General features: G+C 42.3%; 1 protein-coding gene across 2 annotated transcripts in view; it reads right to left on the minus strand.

The window, feature by feature from the left end:
* The window catches only part of SLC25A48 (solute carrier family 25 member 48), a 31,338-nt gene extending 14,804 nt beyond the window's left edge, over nt 1-16,534 (minus strand). The window contains exons 1-4 of one of the 2 annotated variants that reach the window (XM_077824971.1): nt 16,489-16,534; nt 13,814-13,857; nt 6,749-6,820; nt 2,000-2,252 (exon numbers count right to left, since the gene is read on the minus strand). In XM_077824971.1, coding sequence (XP_077681097.1) covers nt 2,000-2,252; nt 6,749-6,820; nt 13,814-13,857; nt 16,489-16,534 — 415 coding nt within the window. Of the gene's footprint in view, nt 1-1,999; nt 2,253-6,748; nt 6,821-13,813; nt 13,858-14,106; nt 14,255-16,488 lie in introns of those variants that run through there. The other variant, XM_077824970.1, reaches the window with a different exon arrangement.
* Between the last annotated feature and the right edge of the window lie 1,130 nt (nt 16,535-17,664).

The raw sequence follows: 17,664 nt of genomic DNA on the forward strand, positions 1-17,664 counted from the left end.
TTGTTGCCCAATCACTTAATTTTGTTGTAGCGGAGTTGGTCCCAGGATATTAGAGAGACAAGATGGGGGAGGTAATATCCATTCTCTCTCACCAACAGAAGTTGGTCTAATCAAAGATACTCCCTCACCCTCCTTGTCTGTCATAGATCTTGTTGGTGGTTGTGAGGGATTGTACTTAACTTCTGCAGGAATCTCACTCAGGAAAACTGGTTTGATTGGAAGTGTGTTGTACTCATTTTAAAATGCTTAGTGGTAGGACAATAGCACAATTTGCTACAGATGTGGATGTTCTGAGGCTCAGTCCTTCCACTGCAGGGTGGGTGTAACACCCATTGGGGCCAACAGACAGGAAATTCAGGCCCCCAGCATTGAACTGAGATGTCAAACCCTAAACCATGCATCTATTTTGTCTTCAGGAAAGCTGCTTTCCTACCGTCTCAGGCTGGAGTAAGTTTTCCTGAGAGAGGTGGGGTGGTGAAAAGGCACAAAGGACAAACTAAATTTGTTAAAAATGCAAAGTTAGTTCTTGCCCAAACTTCTAATGTAAAGGGGGTTTCTGTGGAGATAATTCACTAGGACTTTATTTTTAACAGTCAGATGCGATACCTCCCAATTTCATATATTTGTCTCCTTTACAGACGGTGTGTGTCATCTTTATGAGTGCTCACCTTTGCGCCGACACTGCTCCTATTAACGACAATTTATCAGTGACTTCAACGGGAGCAGAGTTAGGCCAACAATGAGCACTTCCAAAAATCCCACCTTGAACTGCATTAAATGTGAACTAAATAACTGAGTGGGTGGCATGCTCTGGAGATACTTTGTATTGACCTAGCATGCAACACTTACCTAGTGGCAGAACTGAATTAGAGATTTTTTTTACCCTGAGCGTTCTGTTTTCCTGTAGCCTAGATTCTAAATAACGTGCTTGAAAATGGAGAATTTTTTTAATCCACTTGATAAGCATAGTTGCTCTTCTTAACATTAATGGGAGTTATATGAACACAAAGGGTTTGAATATTCTATTGCTTTCTGTCCCCAGAACTCCTATGGACATCAGAGGCAGTTTTTGCCGAAGGAACAAAGGATGAAAATGCCCATAAACTAAACTCCCTCTTGCAGTCTCAGTTGCATTATACAATGTGTTCTTGTGTAGCAAATCTATAGGAAAAAAAAATCATTCTCAACAGTGTGGATCTTAATGATAAATGGTGAGAGGATACTACCATGAGCCAAATACTATAGTCCATCATCAGTGCTTATTCAGGGAAAATTGCAATTGAAGCTTGAGTAAAGACTGCAGGATTGGCTCACATTGTTCCACCTCCTGTTGGGTCACTTGTTCCACAAACAAACAAAAAATCAGACTATTACTGAAAAGAAAGTTTACCCTGTGTCTCAGGTGACTGTGCCTTTAATGCACTGTCTAATCCGTGGCTGATCACCTCTCCTTCAAGGCCTGGCTGGTGCAACTGCTGCAAATTAAAATCTTTCTGGATTCATTGCAGTTTATGACAGGTTTCAGAGTAGCAGCCGGGTTAGTCTGTATTCGCAAAAAGAAAAGGAGTACTACTGGCACCTTAGAGACTAACCAATTTATTTGAGAATAAGCTTTCGTGAGCTACAGCTCACTTTAGTACTCCTTTTCTTATTGCAGTTTATGAGCATCTTATGGCATACAATTTAATTTAGGGACCATGGACCTGATTCTCTGTTGCCTTGCATCTGGCATAGTCATTTATGTTGGTGCAAAGTGGTTGTAGAACATATCCATTGGTGTAAGGGCCTGATCCAGAGGCCACTGAAGTCAATGGGAGTCTTTTTACTGGTTCCAATGGCCTTTTGATCAGGCTCTGGGGGACTGGAGAATTCTAATTGGTAGAGTGTTTGCATTAGTGTCAATAAGCGCCATGGATGCAAAACAGTGGTGAATCCAGCCTTGAATCACAGATTCAATTAATCTGAATAAGCAGAAAAGACTGAAAAACAATCTTCTTACCTTTAATAAATGGCTGTGTCTGCATCTGTAGTCTTATCTTTATTAGGTCCACAGGACCACCAATTCCTACTGAGACAACCCCTGCTACCATGCTGGCAACAATCAAGTCTGAGAGTGCTGGGGCATGGTTAGAATCTCCATAGCGCTGCTGGCTAATAAACCTTTGAGTATTGCTGAAGACACCAAATGTCACCGAGCTGTAGACAGCAATGCTGGCCAATGGGAATGACATCCCTTTAAAGAATCCGACAACCTAACAGTGAAATAAAGCAAGAGTTAAAGGAGATGTATCAATTTGATTATTTTTCCTAGTTTGTCACACTTCACAGTAAACCTTAGAATTCCACAGTCCCTGTGTGACACATGACCAGAAAGTATCCTGCAGGCTAAATAACCGAAATTCAACCCTTAAAGACATATGGGTAGATATGTTTATGTTTTTGTGTTTTTACATATATATTGGTAGAGGTCAATAATGTAATCAAACAGTCACTGTCTATGCTGTATTCTGTTAATTCAGAGATCAAAAGGACATCTTAACATTTAAATCAACTGTAAACACAGGATATCACTGTATTCCTCTATCTTTGAAATGTATAGTAAGTCATCTGCGAATGGTGGAAAAACAGGCAATTGCTTTATGTGGATCTGTGGGAATAATTACCGGTGATGCTTAGGAAATGAGTGTCTATTGTTTGCCAAGGGACTCCGAGCTGTCACAAGAGGGCCTGAAACTGAATAAAAAAATGGCGTGGGTCCTGATCCTGTCATCTCGGATCTGCTTGAGCCCTCATGTAGCAGAAGCCTAAGCCACAATGACTGGGGGGTGGGGGGAGAGGCATAGCTCAGTGGTTTGAGCATTGGCCTGCTAAACCCAGGGTTGTGAGTTCAATCCTTGAGGGGGTCATTTAGGGATCTGGGGCAAAAATTGGGGATTGGTCCTGCTTTGAGCAGGGGATTAGACTAGATGACCTCCCAAGGTCCCTTTCAACCCTGATAGTCTAGAGATCCCAGTGCTGACTGGACCACCCTGAATACAAACATTGGACCTATGGACTATTTCTGAAAGAACTCTTTGCATCTACAAAGCTTACCATCTCTGCTGTGAATCTGAAGCTCAAGATTGTACTCATGTCTGTATGTATACTGATCTTTTAACCTATACTCTCTTTTCTTTTTAAATAAAATTTAGTTTAGTTAATAAGAATTGGCTGTAAGCATGTATTTGGGAAAGGTCTGGAATATCCATTAATCTGGGAGGTAATGTGCCCAATCCTTTGGGATTAAGAACATAAGAATGGCCATACTGGGTCAGACCAAAGGTCCATCCAGCCCAATATCCTGTCTACCAACAGTGGCCAATGCCAAGTGCCCCAGAGAGAGTGAACCTAACAGGTAATGGTCAGTGATCTCTCTCCTGCCATCCATCTCCACCCTCTGACAAACAGAGGCTAGGGACACCATTCCTTACCCATCCTGGCTAATAGCCATTAATGGACTTAACCTCCATGAATTTATCCAGTTCTCTTTTAAACCCTGTTATAGTCCTAGCCTTGACAGCCTCCTCAGGCAAGGAGTTCCACAGGTTGACTGTGCGCTGAGTGAAGAACTTCCTTTTATTTGTTTTAAACCTGTTGCCCATTAATTTCATGTGGTGGCCCCTAGTTCTTATATTATGGGAACAAGTAAATAACTTTTCCTTGTTCACTTGCTCCACACCACTCATGATTTTATATACCTCTATCATCTCCCCCCCTTAGTCTCTTCTTTTCCAAGCTGAAAAGTCCTAGCCTCTTTAATCTCTGCTCTATGGGACCTGTTCCAAACCCCTAATCATTTTAATTGCCCTTTTCTGAACCTTTTCTAATGCCAGTATATCTTTTTTGAGATGAGGGAATCACATCTGTATACAGTATTCAAGATGTGGGCATGCCATGGATTTATATAAGGGCAATAAGATTAATGATTCCTAACATCCCATTTGCTTTTTTGACTGCCGCTGCAGACTGCATGGATGTCTTCAGAGAACTATCCACAATGACTCCAAGATCTTTCTCCTGATTAGTGATAGCTAAATTAGCCCCCATCACATTATATGTATAATTTGGGTTATTTTTTCCAATGTGCATTACTTTACATTTATCCACATTAAATTTCATTTGCCATTTTGTTGCCCAATCACTTAGTTTTGTGAGATCTTTTTGAAGTTCTTCACAGTCTGCTTTGGTCTTAACTATCTCGAGCAGTTTAGTATCATCTGCAAACTTTGCCACCTCACTGTTTATCCTTTCTCCAGATTGTTTATGAATAAGTTGAATAAGATTGGTCCTAGGACTGATCCTGGGGGAACGCCACTAGTTACCCCTCTCCATTCTGAAAATTTACCATTTATTCCTATCCTTTATTCCCTGTCTTTTATCCAGTTCTCAATCCATCAAAGGACCTTCCCTCTTATTCCATGACAACTTAATTTATGTAAGAGCCTTTGGTGAGGGACCTTGTCAAAGGCTTTCTGGAAATCTAAGTACACTATGTCCACTGGATCCCCCTTGTCCACCTGTCTGTTGACTCCTTCAAAGAACTCTAATAGATTAGTAAGATTGGTAGAGCTTTTTTTATATGATGAATATGATTTTCATTAATCCTCATCATTTTTGACTTGGGTGTTTAGTTGGAAGCCTGAGGCTGGGTTACTTTAAGGTAACTGTGTTGTTGACTTCTGAGTAACCAGTGAGGTATATTAGAAGCTTTTTTGTGCTGGCTTGGTAAATCTAAGCATTGGAATATCCACCAGTTTTGGGGATTGTCTGACCCATTCTTTGCATTTCACTCTAACTGAGTGACCTCAGCTGGCACCCCTGGGATTCTGATCACGTCCTGCTATACTTGACTTTGCATATCTCCACTTCAATTCAGTTTCCCAGGAATTATAAGTCTGCTTTTATACGGGGTAGGAAATTGATCACTGAATACTTCTCTTGTCATTTTTTTAACCTATGTTTTCTTTGATCCCTTCATAGAGCTAATTGGATGTGAAATGTAATGCCCTAAGTAAATTCTCAACAATTCTTTAACTAATGTCATGTCAGGCTAGCTAGCTAGCTAGCTAAAACCCAAGATGGATGTCAGACTGAAAATGCGAAAACTGAATAGCAGATGTTTCTTGGAGCAGAGCAGTTACACTTAGAAAATGGAAGTGAATTTAGGACACTAAGAAATTACTGTCAGTGCTTTTCACAGATTATACAGCATAAGGGAATATTCTTAATATAGCAAATCTGGAGACATAGGAAAATACTGTCAATATTTAGGGCCAAATTCTCTTCTGGTATCACTCCATTGGAGTCAATGGACGGATACCAGCAGAAAATTGTGCCTGTAAAACTTCAAGGAAGAGGTACTGGAGCTTGCAATATGGTGAACAGGGGAAGCTGAACCAGGCACAAGAAAAGAGACAGTCACGAGTAATGATATGTTAACTATGCTGTACATATAAAGCAGATGGTGGTGCACTATCAGTTCAGCATTATTAACCTTTCATGAGGTTGCCCCCTTTCCCCATGCATTGTTTGTCAAATTACACAGGTGGAAAACTTGCCCATTTTACCTAAGCCAATCTTGCCACGCTATTCAGTCCTCACTAAGGCAAAACTCCCATTAAAGTGGATTAGACAGCACAGTGAAGGTACAGCAGTGTACTACCCAGGGTAACCTTGTTTCTAATAATCATTTGGCTTAATGTTTACTGGGAGTTTTGCCCGAGTAAAGAATGTAGGATCGGACCATCAGTGTCATAAGACCTAAATCTGTGTCATCGTTATGAGCCAGTTTCTGTACTGATTTACACCCAGGCCACTCCATTCACTTCCATGTTGTCACAGGGGGACTAAGTCAACACAGAACTTGGCCCCAAATTACCTTCAACGGGCCTGGCTGGCTGTTCTAACAATTCAGAATCTGAACAAGAGGGCAGGACACCTTAGGGCTTGTCTACAGGGTGCAGTATGGCACACCAGGGTGGTGTGAATTCTAATGCACACCAATGTGTTGCATACTCACTGGCCCACGTAGACCTGACTGGCGCAAACTGAAAGCTCACTATCGTGCATTAAACCTATTATTGTTTGAAACATGGACTAGGGAACTTTTAGTGTATGTCAGACAGGTCTGCATGAGCCAGTGAGCGTGCAACATGTTGGCGTGCATTAGAATTCATGCCTCCCCGGTGCGCATTAGCTCCCCACGTAGACAAGCATTTGGTTTAGGAACAACTTTGGATTTCTCAGTAAGAGTAACAAGAAAGGAGATTAGTCTGCTCCCAGTGAAGTCCAGGGAAGCTCTGTGAGTGAGGTCAATAGGAGCAGGACTGGGCATAAAGTCCACTTCTGTACTTCCAAAGTTTAGGCTCTAGGTCGGACCTGTGTCGAAAGAGGTTGTTTGCCCTCCCACTCACAAGCAGGTTTATTCTGGGAAAAACAGTGTTCCGGAAATAGAAAGGAAATTGAAAGTCATACAAGCCTGTGTCCTGCCCACTCAAAGGGGCCAAAAATCCTTAGGCACTTCTTTGAGGAGGAGGAGTCTCTCTTGTAGGTCAGGGTTAGCTGGGGCAGAGGAGATGGATGGATGCTTGCAGCTCTTCACGTAAGGGCTTTGAATGCTATTGCACTGAATGCATACTGTTTTGTAATCACTTTTAATATCTTTTTCATTTTCTATTCTGGCATGTTATAGACAAACCAAGGTACTTACACTTTCATTTCTGTACACGGTAAGGATACAATTAAGTGTATTTCCATATCCTTGTCCAGCTTGTAAGCGAGTCTGCAAAATATGTTGATGAAATGTAATTGAAACAATGCATTTTCAATTCAGTGAAAGCTCATGCTATGCAAATGCACATTTTGATTTGACAGTAAATTATGGCTTTGCTCCTAGGACAAATGGGACAATAAAGTAAATAAACATGCAGCAGCCCAGTTTGCACTGAGCTAGTGGCTGATCCAAACAGAACCTCAGAAGTTCAGGGCTCTTTGCTTCATCCAGAATCCGTGATTGTCACACTGGTATGAAATATGGAAAGGCAAGGCCTCCCAGCTCTGCACAGAATCATTAGCACATGTGTTATGCAGAATAATATCATTTGCAAAGGAGACTATTAGCTACCCAGGAATGCAGTGGATTCTCTGTTACCTGAAGTCTTTAAACCAAAATCAGATAGCTTTCTGAAAGATATACTCTACGTCAACAAGAAGTTATAGCTTTTATGTGGGAATCACTGGCTAAAATTCTATGGCAGAAGGACAGACTAGACCATAATCGTCCCTTCTGGCCTTAAATTCTATTAATCTAATGTAAGTGGAAGCTTGCCTATGATTTTAAGCCTTTTGTTATTAGACTTCAGGGAGTGTAGCAGGTAGTTCATCATTTATCATGTGTTCTCCTTTAAGTTAGTTGATATGCCTGAAAGAAACCTTGAATAGCAGGAAAATTTACTCTCTCCCCCAAAGTCCAAGTAAATGGCAGGAGAAGAAAATGAGTGCTAGGTTTCTGGAATTCAGACTCTCAACATATGTTAGGTCATGGCTCCATGGCTTCTACATCAGCATATGTGCTTGAATCGGTGCCACAAACCTTAAACCCCCTCCACCGGGGTTTGTGGCCACTAGATCATAGATCCAATGGCCTTGCCCCATCTGCAACCTAACTCTCATTGCTGGTGGAGCTGGTGCAGAGCTTAGCTGCACTGTATGCAGGGCGTGCAGAGTACCTCACCTACCTGCTCTTTAGCTGCCCATCCCTGCAGATCAGACCTGCAGCAGTTCTGTTGCGTAAGGTGCCTTCCATGGCCCTGACAGTGCTAGGTGAATTTCACGCTAGATGTCTAAACATTAAATGGAGCCAAGGCAATCATTCCAAGCCTCAGAAATATCTAACTTCTAATGAAAAAAAGGTGTTTTAGACATTGCTCTAAACCAAGAGGATTTGTTTCTGGAAAGAGATATTTATATGTTTTCTAAAAGGACCAACAGCAGTAATGAAACCCAGCACATTAACCATGACAAACCCTGTGTTGTTTAACAGACATTTCACCTCTCACATATATAGCTCATCCATCAAGCTGCTTTCATGTTTTTAATAGAAAAAAAGTCATTGCAATCAACTGACAAATTTTCTTAGCTTGCAGGTTTATTTTAGGGGAAATTCAGTCCCTGTTTTTTATCCTAATATCAAGAGCACTGACCCCCTTTCCCCCTCTGTAAGTGGCTGCACAGAATGATGGCCTAAATGACCCTGTAGTGTTTGCATCCACCCCTTAAATCTGCAATGACATTTTCCCCCTTGTCATGACCCCTCTGCACAGCATGTCCTATCGCTAGCTATCTGCATCACCATATCTTGCCCCCAGCATATAGTCCCAGTGCAATAGTCTTTAGAATGGACACATCAGTAGGCGGTTGGATAACAGAACCCGGACAGTTTCCAAACTGTCTTTCAGAAAAGAACAGCCAGCTACCTATAACTGGTTTTAGTGGAGCTACACCATTTTACACCAGCTAAAGATCTGGCCCAATTGTTATTTACAACATATAGAAAATTGGAATGTGTGACACTGGCAAGTTCTTCAGTTGGAAGGAGGTTTGAAAAACAAGAAACAAAGGCTTACATGAAACATAAAGAATTTTGCGATTGGCCTCAGTAGGATCAAGATTTAACCATCACTAATGCTCTCTGACCTCTCTCTTGCAAACGGTGATTTCCCTCAGCCCAGCCTTCGATTTCCATTATTTAATTACATTTTTTTCATATACAGGAACCCCAGATTTGGCAAAACTCTTTTCCCCTTCTGCAGACTATTATCCATTTTCCTCCAATGCAAAACCTCCTCCCTCGTTACCTACTGCTTCATCTCCCCACTCCCTCTTCCTCTGATCATCATCACACTATGGCACCACACTAACAGCTGAGAAAGCAACGCATGCCATTTTCTCCAGATCAGGATAAAAGTTGCTTACGAAATAAGTATACACAACCATATCCCTACTCAACATCTACATCATTCCAGTTGCTCCAAAATCAGCATAGCTGGCAGCAGCATCCTCTCCCTCCAAGAATGAATGGGACATTTCATATTGCACCCAATTGCTTTAGCAAGCAGAAGTCCCCAGGTATTTTACTCTGGCTATATCAATAGCTATCTATGCTATATATTTAAGATGAATATTGAGAACTCACTGAAGGACATGCCACAGACGACCCATGGAGAGGAGTTTTCACATTGAAAGCACGGAATGAGCTACTGCGGGAATCATCACTGGGATCCTAGCCCCAGAGGATGAGAGAGTAAACCCAAGCTTTGCTGGTTTATCTAGAATACTGAGTGCCATTGCCATATGCCGTCGTCTTGATGTATGGGACACGATGCACATAACTCCTCATGTAACAAAATGAGTCCGTGGAGGAATGGTCCATAATTTTTTTTAAAATGTGCAATCAAAGAGAAATATTTTCACCAGCCTTTTTAAACACTCGCCATTCTAGAGGCAGGCGGCAGCTGCTGTTCATATACCGCATATAGCAGGTCTCGATTTCAAAAAGACAGGCACAGAATTGCAGTTGTGTGGAGAGCGGCATACCTGAGTTGTGCATCCAGTTACCATCATGGCAGGAGTAACTCAGATATTTGCATAGATATGGGCCTGAATGGCTATTTGCAAGGGTAAGCTTTGCCCTTGCCATCATGGTTATTGCTTACTGTGACTCTGAATTCTTTCTTGTACGGATTTGCGTCCTTAACATGGGGTTTTTCCATTTCATCTCCTCAGGTTTGTTTTCTTTTCTTTTACACACTAACCAGGTTCCTAGAGGTTAAAGTTAATGCGTTTTGGAGTAACAAAGGACAATCTCTTCTCATCACAGAGAGTATTCTTTAACTAAACTGTCCTCTGCGTACTAACAGTGAGGGTTGAATTTTCTGCTGATATAATTCTATTGAAGTCAATGGATTTACACTAGTGGACAATTTGGTCCTGAATTTATTACACCAGTTCCTTTGGAACTTATTCCTCCATATTACATTTTAATTTATGGCACAACAAGGATTTCAGACTTGAGTAGCCTTGCTACCCTAACAACCAACGATACCCCTTAGATTTCGCTATTCCAGGTTTACAGTATTGTATCTCCTATCCCGGATCCTTAAAATTCCACCGGTTGTTCCTTACAGAAACTCAGTGTCATTCAATAGCAGTCACTCTGCAGTGCAGGAAAGGTAGAATTTGAAACCTCCCACAGTGTAATGAGATTTTCTTCTGGAAATAAGGAGGGATAAGAGTATTCAGCAAAGCATCTTGTTACACTGAGGCTTTTCTGACTGACTCCAAGATCTGGGAGTGCATAGCTGGTATAAAGATCTCATTTGAGTGCAGGTCAGCCAGACTTGAGGATCAGGGCCATCATCATTGTATGCTTAAAATGCAGAACTGTTTTTATACATGCTAAAGGTTCATCATCGTGCATGAATGCAAAGAATCATATTTTCACTTGGAGGACTCTTACCTGCATGGCCAGTGTGTGAAACTGGCTTGTGATATATAAGAGAGAAGAATGCAAACTAATATCTGTGAATAAACAAATTCATTAATTAAAGCATTCCTCAAATGTTAGTCTGACTTGGGTAACTGCAGTGGCAAGTGAATACAACATTCAATGTGCTTCTCTCCACATGAGTGAGCCATGAAAGCACTGCAGGCATAGCAGTTAAACCTTATTCTGAATTGAAACAGACTCCAGTTCAAAATGACACTGATGGCATGCCCTTGAAGAAGCTGGATAAGTGTGTTCTACTGCTATAATGCATACAGTGGCTTATTAGAAATGAAAGCCACCTAAAATTGACAAAAGCAACAGTCACTAAAAATAAGCAGAGGCAAGGAAAAGCAACCAATGGCCCAACAGAGGTAACACAAGTGAAAGAGAATGTCCCAGCAAATGACTAGGGAGGGCTTTCTCTTTAACAGAGTCTCAGAATGGTCTTTTCTTTGGGTTCTAGTTTAGAACCCTGACTTTGGACAACCAAAAGGAGATAGCTCGTGTAAGCTGCTCCTGCCAGCATGGAGAAGGATGTGAAGCCATTGGTTAGAATAAACAAAGTGAACAGATCAAAAGGGGATAATTGCTAATTTGAAGGTGCATGTGGAGTCCTCCCCTGACATGAGCATAGGAGCAGCTTTCTAGTTTATTCTCTGGTTTCATTAGTGAAATTGGCTTTTGTCTTGGAGAAGACCCAGCATCTCGAATCACATGCAAAAGCTGAGAACAGCAACAGTGCCTACTCAAGAAGGTTCTGGTGCATAAAGGGTAAAATGAAAGATGTGGAGTGAAAGGTGAATGAAGCTAAGACCATTTATAGACATGACCTCATAATACAAGGGAAAAAACTTGCTTGGATTTTAGGGGATGGGAAAAAAACTGCTGAACCAAGTGTTTGGTTTGTTTGTCAAGAATTGCCATGCTGGTAACTTAATATACATGAAATAATGCATGTATTTACCCAAGTTTCTCAGCTCCCAGAAAGAGGAAACCTTCATTCCTTATTCCACTGGGCACTATGTTCATGGGCAAACACTCTTCAGGTGCTCACTTTGTAGTTCAATATTGGTTAGATTCCTTCCCCCTCCAATTTGGAAAAGTAACAAAACTGCCTACTTGGTATTCCCAAACGACATCCAGAAGCAAATGTAACAGAGGTGTCAGCTTGACAGTTGTCTTTATCAGCACTGAAAAATGCACTAGTTGTTACTTGGCAGCTCCTGAACAAACAGAACGCAAACGCTCCCAACAACATACATTGCCCGTGTCCATCACCCACACACTGTGATGACATCAAAGCCATATATTGCTGGACTTAAAGGAAGACACCTCTCTGGGATGTAAGCAAACAGTATTTCCAGAGGCATTCATAGACAACATAGCCAACACACAGTTCCTGCTGCACATACTCGGCTCTGAACATTGGCTTCCCAGTGTCATTTGTTAATTCACTGGCACTGCTTCTGCAGTCAGTGACACAGTTCAGTAGTCAGCACCATGCGTCCCCGAAGAAACCCAAGTACCTCAAGCAACAATGATCCTCAGTCTGATGGTATCTAACCTCTTAATAAACACAAGATCAGCTCTTCTGGAGCAAGAGCACAAGGACTATAAGCTGAGATTCTTAAAGCCCTATTCCTGTTCATTTTCATCGCAATTTGGCTACCAAATCTCTTAGCTGGCTTTGAAAATAGCAGGAAAGTAAAATAAAATGTGCCATCATGTAGCCACATGTTGCACAGGTCCCTGCACAGGTTTGCAGGGGCTGGGCAGATGATGCAAGAAGCCTTCCTACCCAGCCTACTTCCCCACCACCACCACCACCCCTCCCAGGTCCATGCACAGGGGCTAGATTCTTATTACACAGCACTGTGATTGCTCCAGGGTAATAGCGATATCAGCATTAGCCTCCCTGCAAAAGAGGAACCCTGGCCCCACTTCCCATTGCAGCATGTGTGAGAGGGACAATCTTCTTCATCCTGTAGAAAGGGTACCGCATAGGCCACTTTGGCCTACACTTCCCTCAGAGTTCTCAGAGCCACTGTTCTCGCCCAACAAGCTATGTAATCCTCTCTCAGCCAATGGTGCATCTCAGGACCTACTCGGCAGCTCATTGGGCTATAGCAGTAACTGTGGTGCTCCATGAGTGCCTGACGCAGGCAGTTCATTTTGGATTCTTGACACAACCCTCCCCTGCCCAGCCACAACTCCTCCATGCAGTTGTGGAGATAGCCACCATGGAACATTTGATGAAAGGGCTTCAGAATCTTTGTGGTCTGATCATCCCCGCTGCAGAGCCACGGTATTTCTACTGGCTACTGGGCCTTGCACTGAGATACAAGTATAATGACCTCCATTAGGAGTCATCAGCAGGGTGGGAATCCTGGCCTAAAGCACAGGCCTCTTCCACTTGAGTTGAAGAAGTAAATCCACTAGCTAGCAACGGTATTTCTATACATCCACAGAGGGGGATGTATAACATACTTTGCCAGTGGAGAAGGAGAGGGAGTGGTATGTTCTTCTAAAGCTTCAATGATTAGAGTAAAATACTAACGTGCCCCAACAGTTGTGTGTTCAACTCAACTAGCTTTATCTGTGTTAAAGACTATGCTGCCTTGTCTGCACTGCAGTATAAGAACCTGTTAACAAACATCTTCTAACACCATTCCTGTAAATCCACCTAGAAAAAAAAAAACAGATTTCTTCTGTAGGAAAGAGGATGATAGGAATGGCTATTGAAAAACTGCAGCTCCTAGCTTCGGGATAGCTATATTTGTACTTTGTCCTTACAGTACTGCCAACTTTAGGAAAACCTTTAAAAAAATACCTCTTCAGCAAAGACAAATACAGCTTGCCTTTTGGCCTTTGTAAACTCAACCATTACACAGGTTGATAAAGTGTGTGCTGACCTTTTCAGTATGCGGAACATTATATAATGGGTAGTTTTCGCTTTCAGTTTTGATCCCATCCAGGGAATTTACCTGATAATCATATTTTCATATCTTCCTTTTGAAAGGTCTTTCAATAATTTTTCTGTGTTAAAATCAGAGGTGAGACAAAGAAAGAAAAATACAAGGAGAAATATCACTAAATGTGGGTGCATTTTCCTTAGGGGTTAAATTTATCCCTGGACAGGAAGCTAGTGTGTGGGTTGTTTGCTGGCCCTCTGCAAACGGATGAATCTCACCATCTGTGTAAGTGAAAGTGCGCCTTAAAATATTTTACCTTTACTGTGTCCAGAGGATGCCCCACAATTACACTTGCAGCTCCTGGGGATTAAAATAAGGTCATTAGACAAAACACATTTGGGTGAGTCAACTAAAAGGAGAGACTTTTGTAACATTTACCCAATGAAACTCAAATCCGTGCCCTGTTGCATAGGAGCTCCCCTCAGCCAATCAGAGCACTCGCCATCATTCTGGTCATTACTTAGTTGATGAAAATTTACACGTCAGTAGAACCTGAGGGTACACCTTGAAGCAATGATGTCAGTTGCAGAGCAGATGCACAGGGAGAACTGACATTCCCTTTGTGAGATGGAGCTAATAATCTGCTCCAGATCCCCAAGAGCCAACCCAGAGAGGTGGTGGTGGTGAGACCAGTTGACATGAAGGGCACTGTGTATGATTTATGGAGGATACTGCAGACCAGGGGCTGGAATAGCATATGTGGAGGGGCTGCGGTGCTGTCCCATGCACTGTCTGCAACATGGAGGACAGATTTTTATACTCAACCTCTGCACATGCAAAACCTATTTTCCCATGCAAAATCTATTTTCTCTTAACCAGGTTTTGTGTGCGTGCGTTTGAGGCTGCTTGTGAAAATCTCTGTCATTCAGTGGCGGGACAAGGGCGGTCTAGCCTAGTGATCAGAGCGGGTGTGAGACTTCATGGCTGGAGCAGATGTCAGGAACCAGCGATTAGGGTCAGAACTGGAGTCAGTAGTTGGAAGGTGGAGCCAAGAGTCAAGCTGAAGGTCAAGCACTCAATGCTGGAGCTGAGGGGTAAACCAGAGTCAGCAGTCAGAACCATGGATCAAACCAGAGGACAGTTACTGGAAACCAGAGCCGAGGATTAAGCTGTAGTCAGAAACCAGAGGCATGGGTCAAACCGGATGCTAGGAATTGGATAGTAGAGCCAAGGGTCAAGCCAGAGTAAGTAGTCAGAAGCCAAAGCCATGGCTCAAGCTCAGGGTCAGTAACTGGAGCAAGCAGGGTAGCAGGCAGTCCAAAGGGGGTCCAAAGCAGGGGCAGGACAAAGGCTAGGCTGGGTGGAAAGCAGGAGCAGGAGGCACGGGGTGGCCATGAGCACTGAGCAGCCAGTAAGCTGCTGCTGCGGGCCTAAGAGCAGGCTTGCTAGCTCCAGCAGCCCATCAGCTGGCATGGCCAATGGTGGCGAGGCCAATCAGGCAGCCTGCTGCAGGCCAGCTGTACTGATGAGGCTGCCTGGAGATTAGCTCTGGTGCAAGCCCTGGCTCCTGACAAATGGCTTCATAGTTAATTGATAGCTCTGTTGAGAATTGGAATATTACCATATTACTCAGTTGTGGGAAATCAGCGCCGCCCTGCAATGCCCAGGAGAAACATTTCCATTATGGCCCATCAAAGGGAGAACAACAAGAAGTGGGAGGAGAGAAGCAAAGTGGGGGTAGAGAATAAGAATCTTTTAAAAACTGCTCCGGAAGCTTAGCTCAGCATCACATGCATTCGTGAATTTGATTTATGTGAGTATTGAGTACAATTGTGCATGAAAATTGCACACACAATTGGCAAATTTTATCCCTAACTGGCTATTTGCTCACCCAGTTTTCCTGCCCCATACATGCATGTTTTTGCAGTAGTAGACATGGGCAAATTAGCCAGAATAACATCACAACAGACACTCCAGTCTCCTCAGGCTTTGGAAATCAAGCCTCACCCTTTCTCTTGGTAATTTGGAAAAGATTCCAGTTTTTCCCAAATAAATGAGGACATTGACCCAAACTATTTAGTGGTCTCACACCCTTGTGTGGGGCCAATACAAAAGCCTCATGTGCTCTGTGTGGGCATTAAAAATCCACAACAGTAGCACTTTTTAACAGTAGCCACCTGCTCTTAGCCAAAATTTTTTTCTCTACCCTGCTGTGTTGTCCACCTGCCAGCTGTCTTCCAACCCAGTGATAGCTGCATTTTAGTGGTGCACTTTGGGATCTTTCTAGATAAAAGGAGCTCTCTAGAAGTGTAAGATACTTCTTCCTACACTTTCTAATTAAGATGGCACTTATTTTACAGAAGGCCAGAATCAATTCTTTCAGAAAACTGCCTGATCAATAATTCTAGTCTGATAGTGAGAATTGTCCTGATAATACTCTTACATCCTTATCAGGACGATCCACTCAGAACCAGATCTGTGCCTTTCATAAAAGGGTGTGGATTAATGGAGCCATCTGATTGGCTGGTGAGGATTGCCAGCTGTTTAAATATGAGGCTGTATGCACAGGGATCTGAACTCAATAGGCAAACACTAGAATGCCTTTATAAAACCATAGTCTTAAGTGTTGGGTTACAATATCATTTTACATATTTCTCAGCTAGAGACATTCAGCCTTGTAGATCATACACTTACTTCAGGAATGTGTAATGTAAAGATGACACCATAATGTCATATCCCACAGCTCATTGCATATTGATATCTTAGAACAGACAGATAAAACTGTGTGATGTTCTGTTACTGCTTAATTGAAACTATCCTCTCTGTACAAATGTGGCAAATGACACATACAAACACAGACAGGAATAAATGCACGCAACTTGATAAATGCATCCATCACTAGACTTCATTTTTAAAAATGCACAAACACTTACCTATTTTTGGTAAATTTCTGGTGTTACTGTCCCAAAATATCCCACCAGTGTTACTTACCTCCTATCCAACCAGCTACAAAATCTTCTAATTGAAGACTGCCCATGTTTTAAAACTGCTGGACAATTCCTATTCAAATCGTTTCATGGAAGTTTGCAATTCACAGTCAATTTCTTCAGCATGTGCTGTTGAGGACTGCTTGAATGTGTCTCTTTGACTCTGTTATGTAGAAAAGTGAATTCGACACCATGGGGTGTCCCAAAGGGATTGTAGTAAGAGTTTGTGTCTTTCACATGTTTCAGCAGAATTAAAACTGCAACAACTCTGACTCTAACCTCTCACACAGCCTGTCTCAAAGTGCCTCCAAAGCCCACTGTGACATCATTCCCCCAAACCTTAAAGGCACAGTACAACCAGAGCATAGGAATTTTCACACTTTTTTTTTCTTTTAGAGACAAATGGGGAAGGTTACTGACTAAGTACAAACCATGCATTTATTGCAGGTCAAATTACTTTGTGTTCTAATTGTTCCTTTTGAAAGAAGAATCAGAAAAAGGGATTTTATGTTACTGGCAATAATGATAGTTGATGATAATTGCATTTGAAAAGGTAGGGCTTTTCCATAGGCATAATATTTTGAAAACATGAATTAATATGAAATTCCAGGTCTGGCATGCATGGAGTTAGGGCCATAGTACGAACTACTTACTTATGTCGGTGAGCAGATCCTCACACAAGTCACAATATAACAACAACAACAATACCTAGCTCTTATATTGTGTTTTAGTCAGTAGATCTCAAAGAAAAGTTATCATTATTCCCATTTTGCAGATGGGGAAACTGAGGCTGAGAGATCTGCCCAGGTCATCTGCTGGGAACAGAACGTAAGTCTCCTCAGTCGCAACCCTCTGTGCTATCCACTAAGCCACACTGCCTCTCATGTGATACATAGCCGCATATGCGATCACAATATGAGTAAAGAGTTCATACTGTGGCCCTTGAACGCAAGGGAAAATGACTGTGGTCCAGAATGTCAACTGATGTAAATAAGAGTAACTCTACTGAGTTCAACACAGCTATGCTGAGAATCTGGTCCTCTAAGTACAGACTAAGGCACATAGTATAACTATCCTTGGGGAAGTTGTACATCTGGGGCCTAATATTGCCAACTTTTACTCATATGAGTGGACCTTACCCACACGAGTAGCCCTGTTGACTTCAATGTTCCATACATGA

The sequence above is a fragment of the Eretmochelys imbricata genome, chromosome 8, assembly GCF_965152235.1.
Source record: "Eretmochelys imbricata isolate rEreImb1 chromosome 8, rEreImb1.hap1, whole genome shotgun sequence".
NCBI lineage: Eukaryota > Metazoa > Chordata > Testudines > Cheloniidae > Eretmochelys > Eretmochelys imbricata.